The following is an 18,141-nucleotide window of genomic DNA, read 5'->3' on the forward strand; positions in this document are numbered from 1 at the left end:
AGGAAAATATCTCTGACTTTCTAGAAAAGACAGCAGTAAAGAGAAGCTCTTATTCCTTTTTAAATTTTTTTTAATTTAAATTCCATTTAATTAACATAGAGTGTACTATTAGTTTCAGAAGTAGAATTCATTGATGCATCAGTTGCATTCAACACCCAGTGCTCATTACATCCTGTGCCCTTCTGAATGCCCATCACCCAGTTACCCCGTCCCCATCCCCCCCTCCCATCTCTTCGTGCAAACCTCAGTACGTTTCCTCTGGTTAAGAGTCTCTTATGGTTTGTCTCCCTCTCTGTTTTCCTCGTATTTTGTTTTTCCTTCCCTTCCCCTATGTTCAACTGCTTTGTTTCCTTTTTTTTCTGAAAGTCATGATTGGCTGGGGAACTGGAAATTGATAATGAAGAGGCAGTATAATGACAAAGCTGCCTCAACTGCAAAACCTTCATGAAAGCTGACATACAAAAAAAAAAAAAAAAAAAAAAAACAACACCAGCTCTAGGAAGACTCCTGCACAGACCAGACCTGAAACCTCAAATGTCCACAAAATGGTCAATTGTAAACCTTGAGAACATCCTGCTGAGTTCATCCAAAGTCAGTGTTTCCCTTAACTGGTTGTTAATTTGAGGACCTTAGCGGAGCTCGACTGACCTTGGGAGGCCAGCTGAGGGGCTGACTCATGTTTTAAGCATGACCTATACAAAGAGATTACGTCTCCTGCAGCACTAAATATTCTTTCAGATGGTTGTTCTAGTAGGAGGGCAAGATGCTAGCCAGGAGATGTGTGTGTTGGACAGATGGTGCGTTTGGCTTTGCGATAGCCAGGAAGATCCGACTGGTGATTTACTTCAGGGTTTGGTAAGGTGTGGACACAATCGATTCCATTGTTGTTGGGCCCAACCACAGTCACATGTCTACACAGCACTCATGCAGCTGAAGCCAGATGTGGCCATAAATCTCCAGGTGAAATGTCAAGAGATTCTTTCTAGAGACAGCAGCAGGTTAAAATGCCTGAACGACTGTCCTGTGCACGTCCTCTTTGCCCTTTTGAGCTCTTGTTGTTCATTCCCATGTGATTATTTTCCCCGTGTCATGGGCAACAACAGATGTTTTGAGTCAAGAACCTAGCAAAATGCCTCCAAAATATGTCAGGTCCAGGAGGAGAGGGATTGTATCTCTGGGACATTATTTCTTCATTTCTCTCTTAGCAACTGAACATATATCCTTTCTATTGTCTTTTTGTTGGAAGCCATCCATTGCCGGCATCGTTGCCATCAGCTACGAGAACAAGAAGACAGTCTCCAGCAGGCAGAGCTGGTACTAGGCTGCTCGGTTGTCATGTTTGGGGACCTCTTGACAACCCAAAGGGCTTTTCCTTAAAGTCCCTAAAGTAAATCGCTAAAGTGGTCCACCCGCACCATGCCAGCCCTTTGCTCTATCAAGTAATCAACAGCCACTGTGTGCTTACCACTTCCTCTGTGTTTGGCAGTGATAGGCCATAAATTAGAACATTCTACGAGAACAGACTTCGCTTACAGCACATGTGCTTCACTCACAGCACATGTACGGGTGCCATGACTTAAAAGAACTGAAGCACTTAGCTTAGAGGAGCGCTAGTATAGACCTACCACCATAAGTAAAGGCCCAACAAGTGGACATTTAAAGAGACAAAGGTCGGGTTTCCCGAGACAGGGAAGAATGAGGGTCTGAATTCTTCACAAATGAAAATGTTTCCAAGTCAGAGGACAGGAATTGGCTGTGCTCCATCAGGGATGGAAGGAGGACATGTGTCTAAATGACAGCAGGAAAACTTAAAACTGAATTTAGGAAGTTCCTGACAGTTCGGGTTGTGACCCAGAAAACGCATTGCCGATGTGGCCTATGGAAGCTTCTTCTCTAGAGAATTTAAAGCAGAGGGTAGACAGCTGTTCTGGGGATGTGTTCAATGTGGTTCCTCTGGGCAGCCGACTGACCTGATCTAAACTGTCTCTTGAGGTCCCACTCTCATTCCAGAACCGTGTAGTATTTTATTTTATCTACCGTACAGTGACAGGAAAGACATGGTAAACAGTGCATGATGCACAAGTAGGGGCTGGCTGGTTGCTGGGCTTGGACGGATGGGGGAACCGACTTACTCCACAGAGCATCTTTACTGCCCTCGGCCCAAAACATACTTCTTTGGGAATCTAGGACTGGTCTTCCAGGTTATTGTGGTCTTCTGACCTTTTTCTTTCTTAAAAAAAAAAAAAAGGCAAGCATAGGAAGCAGAGCGTATAGCGATAGTAGTAGTAGGCGAGATCATAGCTTTTATTGAGCACTTACTGCATCCCTGTTACTGGGCAAAGCATTTCGCATGGCTTGCTCCTTCTCACAGCCCTCTCCAGTAACGTTCTTATTCTATCCGTGCTACAGATGGGGAGACTGAGGCATTAAGTGATTAGTGAGCAGTAGATGAGGGCTCCAGCCCAGATGAGAGGCCGTGCCCAGCAATCCTGCTCACTCCGGTCAGGGCTGCTGTAATGATTCCAGCAGCCGTCTCGGACGCGTGGCTTCAATTCCCTGAGCCTCCGTTTCCTCTCTGGTAAAAATGAAGAAAACGGTTCTTGTTCCGCGGACCTAGATCTCGCAGGGAAGGTTACGTAAGAAAAGGCTTCTGGCGCGACAGCTGGCACACAGTAGGTGCTCAGCAAACACCGGTTCTCTTGCCCTGGCCCTTCCTATCCCCTCCCTGGACCTTGCCTGGCCCAAGCCATTGCTTTGCGACGTCCTGGTTCTAATCAGGCCCCTCTCGGTGACAGGCAGGGAAGGTCTGCAGCTCAGCGTCCCTCTGACTGATGTCTACTGCTAATTCCTTAAATTTACATATCATCTTTCTTCCCTCGAGCTCATAGCACTTAACAGACAAGTGGGGCACAAATGATTTCACTAAGTGAAATTCAGAGGCCTGCTTGTCTTGAGATTCTGCAAACTAGTGGATTAGCTTAGATGTCAGCACTGAATTATGATCCTTCAGCTGCTCGTGCTTAGCACGCCACCAGCATTAACTCCCCGGTCTTCCAATGGTCCTTTACATCATGCGGAGCGATTATCGTCTTATTGTGAGAGAGCGAGCGCGCAGAGGAGGGGGCAAGGGGAGGGGGGGGGCGGCTGGGTCGGGCCTGTGGCAGCCTGGGGACCTTAGGCCTGATGATGCCTAAAGTCTTAGCAACAGGATGGGTAAACAGAACAGACCCGGGTAAAACCCAGCCAGCGCGGCTCTTTCCACCTCCACACACATTTTACTTACTAAATTCTAACCATTATGCTATGAATCCCCTGCCGCTTAAGAATGTAAATTCACACAAGTGACAGTATTTCTGCCAAGCAATTTTCAAGCAGCAAGTGGGTCTTATTTGTGAAACTGAAGGAAGAAGGCTGAATAATAAGTCTCTGAAATCTGCTTTCCTTTATATCTGAGGTGGAAGCAGTCAGGGCTTGCAAGTTACTGGAGCACGGGAGCGTCTGGGGCGGGGTGGGGGGGCTCTCACTGGTGGCTCCACGGTGCGTCCCCAGGTCACTGTGTTATTATCAGCTCACCTCGCCTTTGGAAGGGGTGTTGGCCCAGAAGAGTGGGAGGGAATTGTGCAGAGATGATCGGAATCTGTGCGATTACCAAAGACTGGCTGATTCTCCCTCTGTTCTGATTTCTCTCTTGTGAGCATAGAGCCTCATATGCTTCCTTTATCTGTGTGTTTGTCATTCATTCATTTGTGGGAACAAAATTTTCTTGCAAAGCAGCATATACATGTCACTGTCTAGGGGCAGGGGGAAGAAGCGGTGTAACCCTGACACGTGTAAGCCTGGGACGCTAATCTCCTAACCGGAGTGATGGGGAAAACACACATAAAACAGTTCAATTACAGCACGAGGCAATGGGTGGTTACCTGCTGAAATGCATGAGAAATGGCCTCGAGTCTTTTTAAAAACCAGGTAGGATCAGTGGTACAGCTGGTAAATGTCGGAGTTGTTGAGAGAAAAGAGGCATTAGTAGAAATGTGCCAGAGTAGGTAGAACTGGCAAGAGCACTGGGAGAGGTGGAGTGGGGGGGGGGGAGCAAGGGGCGGCAGGAAGGAGAAGCGGGAGCAGGGGCGGTGGGGGGAGCCCAGTTTGCCTGGAATGGAGTGTGACCCATCGCCCGGCCGTGGGGCACAGCTAAAGTGGAGACCCTACTGCAGGAAGGTGGAAAACCTAATGTCAGGTCCAGCTGTACCACTCGCTGCCCTCTCTGCTTTGGACAAGTCACTTGAACCTTTCTGAGCTCAGTTTCTTCATCCTGTGCAGATAAGATTCAGAAGCTAGAGCTCACCGAGCATTTAGGAAGGATTAGATGAAATAACGTATGTGCACGTGCTTTGGAGCCTGCAAAGCATTCTGCAAATAAGACTTATAATTATTATCATTACTAGCGGGAGTAATGAGATCTGATAGGAGGAGCGTAGGTGAGGAGGATCTCGGAGTGCCTGGCTGCGGCACCCTGGTCTCCTCCCTTGGCAGGTCACTTTTAAAGTGTCTGCTGTGGACAGCTGCCTCGTTATCTGGCCTTGAAGAGGTCTCGTGTTGGGGGGGAATTAGACAGACTTGGCTCTGGATGGTTAATGAGACAAACTGGAATCCCAACCATGCGCCCTAAACTGGTCTCATTTGACTTCAGGGGAGGGTAGCTCCCGGAGCAGTAATCCTAGAGAATCTAAGTGGAGGCCTTACGGGAGCCAGGAAGGAGGGAGAGAGATGGTGGTGGGGAAGAAGGAAGGAGCTGGTTGGGGGCCAGTGATGGGAGGACTATCACAGGCTCATTCTTGCTAAAACAATGATATCAGCAGGAGTAGCAACAGCAAACCAGTGGTCCAGAGAGTAACCTGTCGGTTCAGGGCTCTGGAGCCCTTCCTTGCCTGTTCTCCCCTGACAACCACGGGATGTTCACAGTCCCCGGTGAATAAGAACGCTGGGTGCACATGTCTCAGATTAACATGATCCTGAAGTGTCTGATGTGCTGGCTGTGTGGTGTGAAAGTGCCCCTGCCATCTTGCAGAAGTGCTTAGCATAAGATATTTCAGGGCCAAAAGGAGGCAGTGAGATTGTCTTCTCAAATGCCACCCTGTTTTCTGTACAAGCGGCCACGAATCTCCTGCGGACGTTGGGTTTGCAGGTACGGGCCCCCATACCCGTGTCCGCAGGGCATGAGTTCCGCAGATGGCAACAAGAACTTAGTCTTGTGCATAGTGTCTGATGGAATTGAAAACTCGTCAGCCAGAAGGCCCATTCCCCCAGCCTTTGGGTGGGTGAGACCTTAATTTCCCATCATGTGTATATTTGCTGCTAAACACGTCGCCTTCGTTCCCGATGATGACGGTTCTCAGCGACGTTTGCCCGGCTTTCTGAAAAAGGCCAGTTCTGGCCTCCGCAGGCCGGACGGGGAAGAAAGTAGGGTGTCAGGCCCCCTGACTCACCCCTACACGCCACCGTCCCTTCTTCCGCTTGCGGTTGATGCTGGCTTCTGGGTTACAGTCACTCGAGTCCAGGCCCCACCTAGTAGCTAGCACTGGTGGAGATGGACGGTTTTAAAGGTCTCCCGTTTGGACAGTGCCCAGCCAAGATGACAAAGACGTGAAGCACAAACCACCTGGCTGGAATCCTCTCCCGGTCCAGCAGCACCTCGCCCCCTTATTATTTAGTTCATTCGGCTGCACTGGCCCTTTGGGTGAGCCAGCAGTGAGTAAGACGTGGGTCTGGCACCCTCTGATCTAGGGAGGGGACGGCCAGCGCAGACACCGCCAGCCAAGCGCAAGGCCAGCCGCACCAGGTGCCAGCTGTAGAAGAGGCACAGAGAGACTGATGCGGAGGAGTAGGCAGGAAGGACCAACCTGAGGTCCAGAAAAGGCTTCAGAAGGAAGCAGCTTGTGAGCCAAGGTCTGAAAGAACCTTGAGAAGGAAACCCAGGGCCTGGAGAAGGACAGGAATGAACAAGACCCCCAAACTCGGGGTGCAGGCGAGGGCCGCAGCCGCCAACTGTGGCTCTTCCCCAGGTGTTTACCAGGAACCTCTGGGTGTCTTTCCCACAGACGACAGGAATTTCTTGCGGCTGCAGAGCGATGGCCGGAGGGAGGGCCAGTACGCGCGCCTCATCAGCCCTCCGGTGCACCTGCCGCGAAGCCCCGTGTGCATGGAATTCCAGTACCAAGCGACGGGCGGCCGCGGGCTGGCGCTGCAGGTGGTGCGCGAAGCCAGCCAGGAGAGCAAGCTGCTCTGGGTCATCCGCGAGGACCAGGGCAATGAGTGGAAACACGGGCGGATCATCTTGCCCAGCTACGACATGGAGTATCAGGTAGGGCGGGGCCAGCAGGTGGGTGCAGAGATCCAGGGGAATCTTTGTGATCCGTGTTTCAATATTTCAAAGGGCCGTGCCCATTCATCATTAGGGAACGTGGTTCGGCGCTGCTGTTTTCATTGTGTTTCTCACATTGCCATGGCAACTAAATGACACTCTTATTTGTTATTCAAAATGTGCCTATCTCTACACCCAGACTTGGTTCTTTGTTCCTCCTATTGCCTTTTATATTGCTGAAATCTTCCCAACAAATGTTTCTTCTCTCCATTTTAGTTTAGATTGCTATCAGGTAGGCTGCACAAAGGGACACAGAAGCCCGGGAAATAAACACAAACCAGCCTCCACACGCGAGGGAGGAAGCCTGCTGAGCCCCTCCTCGCCCTCCAAGGAGAGGGGAAAATCCTGCCAGACCTGTCCCGGGAATGGGACCTGAGCGCAGGAAGGGGAGGGGTGCTGTTTGCACTCGGTGGCCAGCAGACCAGAAAGACTCCTAAAGGAGTGGCTTCTCTCCCAACAGCTCCAGGAGTTGAGTTCTATTATCTCTGCCCCACAGAGCGAAAGACTGAGGCACAGATGGGTATGCACAGCTGCGGCTGAGGCTGGGTAGGAGTAGACACACAGTGGAAGAGGTGACTGAGAACCAGCCAAGGCATTAACCTGCTCCTCCCCAGACGAGAGGCAGCAACAGATGGCTGGTGAGGCAGCCAACTGCTCGCTCAGCTTGCCAGAGGACATGTGCTCGTTTGCAGAGAGAACCTAGGGAGGGAGAGAATGAGGAGTGATTGAAGAGCCCAGAGCAGAGGGGCTTCTGTGCGCAGCCTGCAGTTCGCCCTGGCGGCTGGGAGCTGTCCTGCGTCCTGCCCCACCCCTGTCCGCATTCCCATCTAGAGACCTTAATGCGTTGTATGGCAAGTATCTGCTTGCGTGTTTGTCTCACCCACCACATGGGGAGATTCTCTGGGCAGAGGGTCTTACTTACTAGATTTTGTAACTGTCCTTGTGCCTGGCACACGTAGTGGGTGTTCAGTAAAGTATTGGGGAAGGAAAAAAATCCTTTCCCTCCTCGTAATAATGGAGCCGCAAGACAATGTTACTATGCCAAAGGCCGTCCAGACCCAGTGTACTGTGTTGCTCACCTTACCCCCACCTGTTTTGTCCTCAGAGTTTCCAAAGGCCTGGGTTGGGCATTTGAAAGATTTGTGAGAAAGGAACCACAGAAATGGCTTGGGACATTCCAACCCTCCTTTAAACATGTCCCGATTCTGGTCCTTTTAATCAGTACATTCTAGTTACTGGACAACAGTATCCATCACCTTGTTATATATATATTTTTTAATCCCTTCAGATATGCATTTGATTTGAACCAACTCTTTTTAAATTAAGATTTCAAGCCCATAGCCATGTGGTCAACAGATGGCTACCAGGTACAGAAACATGCGCACGTGCGCGTGCACACACACACATTTTAAGCTGCAGTTAACAGAAAATTGGAAATCTTTGCACTGTTCGAAGGGGGGAGCTCGGTTTACCATGACTCTTGTTCTTCTGGCTTCCAGATTGTGTTTGAGGGAGTCATAGGAAAAGGACGTTCAGGAGAAATTGCCATTGATGACATTCGGATAAGCACGGACGTCCCACTGGAGAACTGTATGGGTACGTGAATATCTGTCTCTTCGTAGCTCTTCCAAATAAGACACCAGGGGCAGGGATATACAAGACGATATACAAGCACGCCCTTTAAAAACCAGTTGCACCCAATGGGTAGAACAGCTACAGTCTGTGCAGGAGATGAGGTATGAATGTCGTCGTGTCTTAGGCTGCATTCAGGATGGGAGGAGTGTAACATGAGGTGAAGTCTTCTATCTCCTGTTCCCATTCAGAAATAGAAATGCATTAAGTATATGAAGACTCAGGGTGCCAAGACCCCATCATCAGACTCCAGCTTTTAGCAAAGAAAATGCTAGAGGATGAGAGCAACTGCCAGTCAGAATTACATGCTGCAAAGGTTTGATGTTTTTAATGGAAGCCTTCACTAGGAAGCGAAAATAGTACATATGTTATATCAGACTGATAACACAATTACCCAAGTTGTTCTTTTACATGAATGAATTGTAGGGCAAACTATGGCAGGGGAAGTAAGATTTTAGAGTTTGCTTTGAGGCTAATTCCTTCAGTGCCCAAGATCCCAGAGTTGTAAGATTAAACCTGTTGCATGCCAGGTGACCAGATGGGTAGGACACCATGACTGTCCCTTTGGACAGAAGTGCTGAGCAGACGCACTGAGAAGATGCACACATTTTACCCAGGTCACCCCAAGGGTATCCTGACCATCTCCCAGGAGAGCCACGCACATTACCAAAAGCAAGAGGGAATCCTGAGAAGGAACAGGACCTGCTTTTACTCGGCAGAGCGACTGTCATCACTCACCGAGTGCTTTTCTTGGCCCATGCGTCCCGGATGTGTGTGCCTGATGATGTCAGAAGCACCTGGGACCACCCCAGTCCCTTCAGGCAGCTCTCAGGCCCTGGGCATCCAAACATAATCCAGCCTCTGAGAAAGTCATCAGTGGTAGCTGACTGATTACAATGCTTCAGGGACACATCGCTCCATAAAGGATTTTGGTCCCAAAGCGACTTTGGGAATCTCTCCCCATCCATCCGGCCCTTGTCATGATGATGTATTAGACACAGTCTACAGCATGAGGAGGACATGGGGACACTTCCCATGGGGTATTACAAAAAAAAAAAAAAAAGCAACTTATTGGAAGTCCTCTTCATCACACCCTATACCTGCCCCACTATTTCCTCCTCATATCTAACTCAGTATTTTTTTTCTTTTTTTTTTCTTCCAGAACCCATCTCCGCTTTTGCAGGTGAGAATTTTAAAGGTAAAAAAAAAATTTTTTTTTTGCATGTCTTTTTCTACCACCCGTGTGATGTGAATTTGGTGTGGGGGAAGAAACCTCCAAACCTGACAAATCCCTCGAGAGAAAACAGACGCCACACCTTCCCGCCACTAGATGGCACCAGCAACACCTGTAGATTCCAGGAAGGAGGATTGAGATCTTCACTGTGTCTCGTTTAATTAAAGTTTAGAAACCTATAATAGAGACAAATAGGTTACAGATAAACCTTTCAGCCTTGCATTGTCCAACGGGGAGCAATGAGGCTGAAAATGGCCTGAGTGGTGAGAAAGGAGAGGCTGTGGAGGAGACTGACCAACAAAAATCAGTAGTAGAATTCCAAGTGAAATGGGGTGGCAATGATTTATTTTCGGCTGAAGATGGTTTCTTTCCAGCCGCAGGGCTCCAAGGCAGCGGTCTCAATGAACCTTCAGGGAGGTACAGCGGCAGGTGGTCTTGTGAGGTCAAAAGTTAGGGAAAAGGCACAAAAGGACTGATGATCCCGAGGAGGAAAAGTTGTGCAATTCTGGAGCTGGTGTCTGGTAAAGGGAACAGGGAGGTGCATTTGCTGAGTTAGAGCATTCAAATATGGGACTGAAGACCAGAACAGGACATTTATCTCGCTAATAAAGTAAAGAGCAGAGCAGAGAGGAAGGAAGGTGGGCTGCTGGCCTCGGCGCCGAGCGTGGGTGGTGGTGAGAGGCCTGTGCTGCGCGCAGGGTGCAGCAGGCCTCTCCTGCCCTCCTTGCGCTCCGGGGACTTGTCACCGGTGAACTTGCCACCCAGTTTTCCAGTGCCCCGTGCTGAGAAGCCACCCTCAGGGCTCCCGTCCTGTTGGCCTGGGTGACGGAGCACAGTCCCACCACTGCGCCTCACCTGCCGACTGGGGTTTTCCATATGAACAGTTGCGAGGCCTGATGCGCCCTACTTGTGCTGGCGGGCCTTCACCCCGGGGTGACAGCATTCCAGAGATAAGGGAAGTCACTTTTATATCTGAAGTCTAGACTCGTTATCTTCGCTCTCGTGAATCTGTCCAGCTCCCGGCTAAAAAGAGATGAATTCCCGGTTTGCCACCTAGATGCGCTTTTGACTCCAAATCATCCGGCCTGATTTTCCACCCATCACCCTCTAAGACCATAGCAGGGGGATGAAAGTGGCAGAAAGAGGGAATGGCAGACCAGCATAGAGTACAGTTTCTTCCCCTCTCACCCTTCCTGGCCTCCCGAACGCCATCCCCGCTCCCCACTGCACATTTTCCAGTATGAAGCGTATTCGTGTGCATGTGTTGGTGCTCTTCGGGTGTGAGATTTATGTTAATGCGGATCCAAGTATGGGGAGGGAAGCTGAGATCCCAACTGAGTCGCTTGGTTCACAGTTGAATTCAACTTCTTGGAATTCCAGGACCCAAGGTAATGTCTCTGATGGGCAAGTCAAATCTGCTGATTAAGACTCAAAGCCCCCCGGGAAGGCCGGCCAAAGGCTTACACAAGAGCGGCCACAGACACAGTTGTGTGTGAGCACGCGTGTCTGAGTCCATGACTGACAAGCACAGGGGCCAAGTGCTTTGCTTCTGTAAGAGAACAAACAAACCAGGGCACATGCGCTCTCCTTGATGCTGTGTTTGCCGTGAGGCTTCACAGTCCAGTCATGTTCTCTTGTAAAAAAAACACATAAATAAAATATCATCAGAGCCGCAGTGCTCATTTAGCCAAAACAAACACAGGGCTTAGTGACTGGAAGGTGAGCATCTCCCGCGCGCTCCCGATGGGCTGATCGGGGGGTGAAGCAGAAGCAGCGCTCGGCTAGCCTGGCTGGGCCCCGGCTGTTGTCTCTGCAGGTGAGGAGCAGTTTGGGAGAAGGAGACCAAGTCTTGAGGGGCAGAGACTTGGCCAAGGAACATAGAGGCCAGGGCAGGATTGGAATTGAAAAATGGACCGTTTCGATCACATTGGCAAGTTTTACGTGGAACTCGGGGAGTCGGTAGGCGGATGACCTCAGGGCCCGTCTTCTCTTGGCCCGGAGGCCCCTGTGACCTCAGCATGTGACTCTGTGTCTTGACTCAAGCAAAGCCTTCCGCTGGGGAGAGGAAAGACGATGACCATTCGCTCTGTCGCCCCTAGGGCCTGGCATAGGGTTCCTCTCCTGGTCTGGGCAGCCGCAGCCCTGGTGGGGGGTGGGGGGTCCTGGGGTGAAATCAGCCTTTTCACTCCCAAAGGGAAACAAAGAGACATCAGGTTTGGGCAGGCAGGATGTGGAAAGTCGATGGTGTAACACTAATGACAATAGGCGGTTACATTGTTAGTACTTTTTTTTTTTTTTTTTTGGTTTTTTTTTTTTTTTTTTTTTTGAATACAGGTTGTTTTTCTTTTCTATTATAAATTAACCATGAGACAAAAGCAATCTCATTCTTTAGGAGATATCAGTGTGTACTAGGTAAATCTTTAAGGAAATGCAATAAAAGTGGCCTCTGGGCTGGGTCTTATGAGGTATCCTTGATGTTTTATATTTGAAAGTGTCTTTTCATTCTCTGCCTCTTACTCATTTCTTGCCATGAAACATTTTCTTTTGATTCCAATCACCTTGTGTTTTCTGCTTAGCGTGTGTACTTTGATTGTAAACCAGGGGGTGAGTCCCTAATGAAGAGAAACAAGCCATAGAGAAAAAGAGAATGTGTAGAGAAAGAGAGAGAATGAATAAGCTGCGTTGTCGTGTGATTTGTAAGAAGATGCTTGTTGTTGTTGTTATGAGTCACATTTTAAACAATGTGGCCTGGATGTGCATTTTTTTCTTCCATTCTTTTTTTTTTTTTTTTTAACAGCCGCTATAAACATAGTGCCAGTCATGTATCTTTTTCTAGAATATGAGCTTTAACAAATGAAAAAGTATATAAAGGAAAAGAAAAAGAACCCAAAAGTGGTATAATTAAGATGATGGATTATTTCCTCTTAACCAATACTGTCTTTTTTCAATAAAAGAAAAAAGAAAAAGAAAGAAGCCAGTAAAAATATGGAAAGCCCATGATCAGAGCTCTGTAGTTGTTGTCCAGGTGGTTATTTTTAGCAGCTCACAGTAGAAGCAAGAGGTTTTGTTCACATTAGAGGCTGGGGACTTTGAACGATGCAGGAGCAGAGAGACTGGGTCTGGTTCCCTCCCCATTAGAGACCCATGGAAACTGCTAGCACGGGTGCACTCAGGGAGGGTGGTTGTTACGGTAAAGGGTTCAGAGCCTCTGTGTCTACCACTGATGGATACTAGAAGGAACATCAGCGTCTCTCGCAATGGCTGTGAGCTTGGGTGCTAAGCGTCGGACCAGTTCTGAGAGCCAGAGGCCCATCTCTGGGTTTCACTCTCCACAGTCCTGTTCCGTTTTCATCCAGGTAAAACCAGGAGAAAGTGAACATCTCAGTCAGGCTCCTGGGCATAGAGAGGAGCAGTCTTACGAGAGACCCACTCTGGGGAAGCGACAGAGCTGGCCGGGGTTTGCCTCGGGTTTTAAGTTCTGTTTATTGGGTGCCAACTGGTCCATCTCTGCCAATTCCCATTGCCACCTCCCCTCTTTGATCCCCACCCTCATTCCCCACGGGCTGCCTCCCAGAGCTGTCCCCCCCCCAATGCAGTGCCCCCCCATCCCAGGGGGACCTGGGGTTGACCTCGAGTTCCTTCTCTGCTGGGCTTCCCCACTCTTCCTTCCTAGGAGCACTTCCAAGAGGGGGTGCAGGATGAAAGGCAGAGAAGTATTCCTAAACTCTGCCAGAGTTCCAGATAGGCAGCTGTGGTGTGTGGCTCCTTCTCCTTCTCCACAGCCCCCTCCCCTTCCGTCTCCAGCTGCCAGATTGAGGCTAGGTGTTGCTGAGCAAGGAAGCATGGAGATCAGATGTGTGTAAACCGCGGAACTGCTTGGCTGCCATTGCTTGCCTAAGGGGACACTGAGGCATTCTTTGTGAGGTTTGCTTGTGCAAGCTGCCTCTCCTGTCACAGAGGGGCCTGACGCGCCCCCTCCCTGCAAGCTTGCCATTCATCTAAACAGCTGCCAGCATCAGTTTTCTCTAAGGGGAGAAGAAAAATTTTTTTCACCGACTTTTCCTCTGTCCAAGAGGAGAGGGCTGCTGAAGAGCAGTGTCCGAAACTCCAGCCGGCCCCAGATCCGAATTTAGAGGCATTTGGGATAGATGTGGGACACCAGTGCCGGGTCTGCAGGCCTCGGGGGACCCTTCCAGGAAGCCTCCGTGCACTGCCTGTAAGGCAAAGCCAAGAGTCATTTCTCAGGGAGATCTTGTACTTGTACATTCCTCTTCCAAACAGATCTGTAGGCGTGACCACATTCTTCTACTATCTTCTGTAAACTCTTCTAGAGGAGGCAACCCTTTTTTTGTTGTTGTTCGTTTAATCTCACAAATTAAACAAGCCTTTTATCTGCAATGCTCCTTCAGCAGCACCTCATTTTCAACCTGTACAGAGAAGACTCTGAGATAGGCCAGGCCTCTACAGTTATTTGCAGCGAGGCTTTTTTTTTTTTTTTTTTTTTTGGTGTCCTTCAAAACATTTCTTTTGAAGACTAGGATGACTCCTCCAGGTCCAGGGGACATTTTATAAACTCAGCTGTGGGAGATGCTTTCTCTTTACAGTGGGAACTTGACTGAGACAGTCCTCAGACAGGTTTGGGCAGAAAGGGAGAGGACCACTTCCGCGCCATCCCAGCTTGGTTAGAACAGGGGTCTGCATAATTCTTCTATAGAAGGACAAGAAGGTCAATGTGTTGGGCTTTATGAGACCCTGCAGCACCAAAGTAGCCATAAGCAACAGGTAATAAGGGTGGCTGTGTTCCAGAATGGACAAAAAAAGAGGCCGTGGGCTAGAGCGGTTAGCTGACCCCTGGGTTCCAGCACCGGCCGCGGATTCCGTGCACGTGCTTCTGGCCCTGACACTGCGTCATCTCCAGGGTTTTACTGTGTACTGCTCTGCCCTCTTCCTCAATTTTCCTCCGGAGAAATTCACTTATCCTCTGAGATTCTCAAGTCTCCCATCTGAGGGTCCCGACGCATAAATAAGGTGATGCAGGCCCAAGAAGCAGCACACAGGAAATGACCACTCACCGTAGCTGTTGCACTGGCCACATTTCCCGATGGCTCGTTCATTCAATAACCCAATAGGCCTGGGAGGAGCACTGCCTACTGTGTCATTTTTTTCCCCTAGTCCCCTCCTGTACATTTACTGTTTGTCACAATTCAGATTCTTTGCTTTTGCATTGCCCCTTTCTCCAGGGGGCTCAGAACTTTTACAGATGGAAGCCTGCTCAACCTTGCAAATACACTTGGAGTTATTGACTATTCAAATATCTGTTTCTCATTATCTCACACAATGAGAAAACTTTGTGGAGAATTAGAGGATGGTAATTAATGAAGAAAATAGTTCAAGAGTTGAAAGCATGGTCCAATGGAGGGAAGAAAGAAAAAAAGGGATGTGAGTAAGTGATAAAAGTTAATACAATCAAAAGGAACGTTCGGGTCAGCACATTGCCAGCTCTGGACAAGGCTTAAGGCTTACCCACACTCTTTCTCCCATGTTGGGGAGGCTCCTTTGTTGCAAAGCAATGGCCCAGTCACCCCATATGGGGACAAGCGAGGCCAAAAAAGAGCCACTCACCATCCTGGGCACCTGGGGCTGGTGACATCTGTCTGAAGGTGGCACCTTTTTTGCAACTTCACCTAGAGGCACAGTAGGAGTCCGCCAAATCACTAGCACTTTCCAAGGATAACTGTTACATGAAGTACCAGCGGGTCATTAATGTTTTCGAAGGAATCTGGATGTTGTTTCCAATACGTTCCCCCACACTTACATCCATCCATCTGTCTGACATTTGTTGGATTGCTGCTATTGTCTGGGATGGTGCTTTGGAAGGGCGTTTAACCACTACCGATCTGTCAACTTTCCTTCCTCCATCTAGCAAAGCAGGGCCTTAGTATACAGCCCTTGAAGGCTACTGCAAAGCCAGGTTCCAAACCAGTAATCCACCTGCCTGTGAGAGTTGAGTCTCTTTAGCCCTGAAGAGTGTTCTGAGAAACTCTGGCCCCAACTCTGGGTCACCCAAAATTGCCTGTGGGGCATGAGGGGAGAATTGTTAAATGGATCCTCTCTTTTCTAACTCCCTTAACATTAAAAACACAAACTCACATAGCATGTTTTCTCATTTCTCAAAACAAATGTCCAAGGAGAATGTCTGAGGAGCTAATGTACAGTCCCCCCCCCATCACCATCCATAACATGGCTTTTGTCCCAAAACTCTTCTTCGTGTTGATAATGCAGGGGGAGGAGTGTGTTGGTAGGAAAGGGGAGGCAGATCTTACACCTCACGTGGCGTGTGTCTTCCAGAGCAGAGCAGAACTCTGAGACCAGAGGTCCAGCTCTGACTCTGAACGTGTAATCCACGTATTGTGGTTTCCCTTTCCTCCAGGGGGCCTCCTAGATAGATCCTCCCCATTGTGCCCCAATATTGTCTCTATCACATGAAACACTTTAGGAATAGCATTAAGGCCCAGCCCTGGCACTCTGAGCCTTGGTGAGGAGGGGGGTGTGTATTTTATGTCAAAAACCAGCATTTTGACTGAAGGAAAGCAAGCCTTTGAACCTGAGACTGTACAGTTTGGAGGGAATGTGGGCAGTTGTGACTGTTTTCTGCTTGGCAAAAATGTGTGCTCCTACCTTTGTGGTCTGCTCGGGTGCTTCAGGTGGGGGGGTTAACCCTGTGGACGTATCACTTTCCTTTCTTCTCATTAGAGCAGGGCTCTCACTGTGGCACCAAGTCAAAATGAGAGGCAAACCCAAGGATGCCCTCTGGGGAGAGGTGGTTGGCACTGGGGAACTTCGGCCCATCCCCGCGCACTTTGTTGTTTCTCGTGCATTCTTCTGAGCCCACATGAAAATCCAACAGCAGGATGGTTGCCAGGCAGCAGATACTCTTGGTGACCTGAATAATGAGTTGACACCAGTTCACTGTGGCTCACAAGCTGGCCATTTCAAGGAGTCGTTTTCAGCGCCTTGCTTTCTCTTTCTGTTTCTATGCATAATTTTCAATATGGTCACAAAGATTGACAGAGTGAGGGGGGAGTGGAAGGGGGAGAAGGAGGGAGAGAGAGAGGGAGATAAAGAGCTTTCTCAGCTACAGTAATGAAATTATTAAAAGATAGAAATGATTTGGAAATAAAGGAAAATAGAGTAGGTGGTAATGAAGAAGACAAGGTAGAAAGGAGATAGCGGGGCTGTAGATGTGGCTGCCAGTGTGTCTGCGGTGTGACACATCCTTGTCAAAGCTCTTCCAAGGCCGCGGCACCCCTGAGGGCCAAGAGGCACCAACAGACCCCGCACGTTAGCGGAAAGGGATCCCTCAAACTGGGGGAGCCAGTGATTGAAGGCTGGGAGGGTGGGCAGGCTCTAAAAGATACTCCAAGAAAAAATGCTACCGTCTTTCTACCACTTCTGAGAAGACACCAGAAGGTCTGATCCACCCCTCAGCTATTCCCTGGTGTTCAGGCTGAGGGGTTGGCCAACACTGACCCACAAGTAGAGGAGTCTTCACCTCAGGAAGTCTTTTAGTCACTGCTCCAGGTCTCGTGGGAGAGGCATGAAAATATAAATGCCCCCTGGCTGCATCTTGAGCAGCGATGCACCCACAGGGTGGGACCAGTGATGGGTGAAGAAGGCAGCGGCCCCTCCCAGCCGTGGCCCCCCCCGAGGAGATCCCAGGGATAGAGACAAGGCATCTTTCTGGCCACCGCCAGTTGATGTAAGCAACTAGGGATGTAAGCTTTCACAGGTTAAGCATACATCATTTTTCAGAAGTAAAGATCATGTCTGGTTTTGGCAAGCTCCAAAGCTCCTAGTCCCATTCTGGGCCAGATTCTCATCTGATGTAAATCTTTGGGAGAATCAAGTCGTAGCACTGTTTTGCATCAAGTGGGACTCTAGCCAGTCTTTCCCCAGAGTTACCCTGGGCTTAAATCTGCTACATCATCTCCATGGCAACCAGAGGCCGGCCAGTGAATGTGGTTTGCCTTCGAAATCCTCTGCTAGCTTCTCTTCCCTCCTCTGTCTTTTCCGTGATTAAGAATGATCTCCCTCCCTTGGCTCTCGCTTACTCACTCTCTCTCTTACATCCCCACTATCATTTGTGCCCACATTTTTGTTGTTGTTGTTGTTGCAACGTCTTTCCAATCAGGTTCTGAAAACCCTCTGTCCAATTAAAAAAAAAATGAAGATGCGTTAGTCATGGCTTGACAGTGATAACTGACCTGTTTAGACAAGGCCAGGCTGATTTCGATGGGCTCGGGGGCCTTGGCAAGCCAAAGTGGAACTCACCTTCGCGTCTAGCCAGCCTAATTAATACACTGGGTAAGAACGCTGGCCAGCCGGACCAAGGATTCCCGCCCATTCAGAGAATCAGCCTCACGGAATCCCGGAACTCATTTCAGCATCACTTCCTTGTGTGCATGCGTGTGCATGCGTGTGCGTGCATGTGTGTGTGTGTGTGTGTGTGTGTGTGTGTGGACGGTGACGCTTCTGGCTGTTTGAGAGTGACTGTGTTTTTAGCAGACGTAGAGAGCCTCGAAATCCTGCAGCTCTTGGCTGAACCCCATACTCACCTACCCACTTGCTGTGTCGCCGCGCCGTCCACTTACCCTCTCAGCATCTGTGAAATGGGTCCGACGGTCCCCATCCCATGAGGTTGTGAGTAGGAAATGACAGTCCTTTAAAAGTGCTTGGCACGAGGAGATGACCCGGTACCATCTCACCCCCCTGTCCCCTGCCCCCTCCACTCCAAAGCATGTATGTGTTTCTCTTTTTTTTTTTTTTTTTTTTTTTTAATTAATTTTGGGATCCGTCT

At 49.3% G+C, this 18,141-nt stretch overlaps 1 protein-coding gene across 3 annotated transcripts in view; it reads left to right on the forward strand.

The window, feature by feature from the left end:
* The window catches only part of NRP2 (neuropilin 2), a 116,125-nt gene that overhangs the window by 76,589 nt on the left and 21,395 nt on the right, over positions 1-18,141 (forward strand). For 2 of the 3 annotated variants that reach the window (XM_041737158.1, XM_041737156.1), the window contains exons 13-15: positions 6,096-6,358; positions 7,918-8,014; positions 9,213-9,233. In XM_041737158.1, coding sequence (XP_041593092.1) covers positions 6,096-6,358; positions 7,918-8,014; positions 9,213-9,233 — 381 coding nt within the window. Of the gene's footprint in view, positions 1-6,095; positions 6,359-7,917; positions 8,015-9,212; positions 9,249-18,141 lie in introns of all 3 variants that reach the window. The other variant, XM_041737157.1, reaches the window with a different exon arrangement.

The sequence above is a fragment of the Vulpes lagopus genome, chromosome 22, assembly GCF_018345385.1.
Source record: "Vulpes lagopus strain Blue_001 chromosome 22, ASM1834538v1, whole genome shotgun sequence".
In the NCBI taxonomy this organism is placed as follows: Eukaryota; Metazoa; Chordata; class Mammalia; order Carnivora; family Canidae; genus Vulpes; species Vulpes lagopus.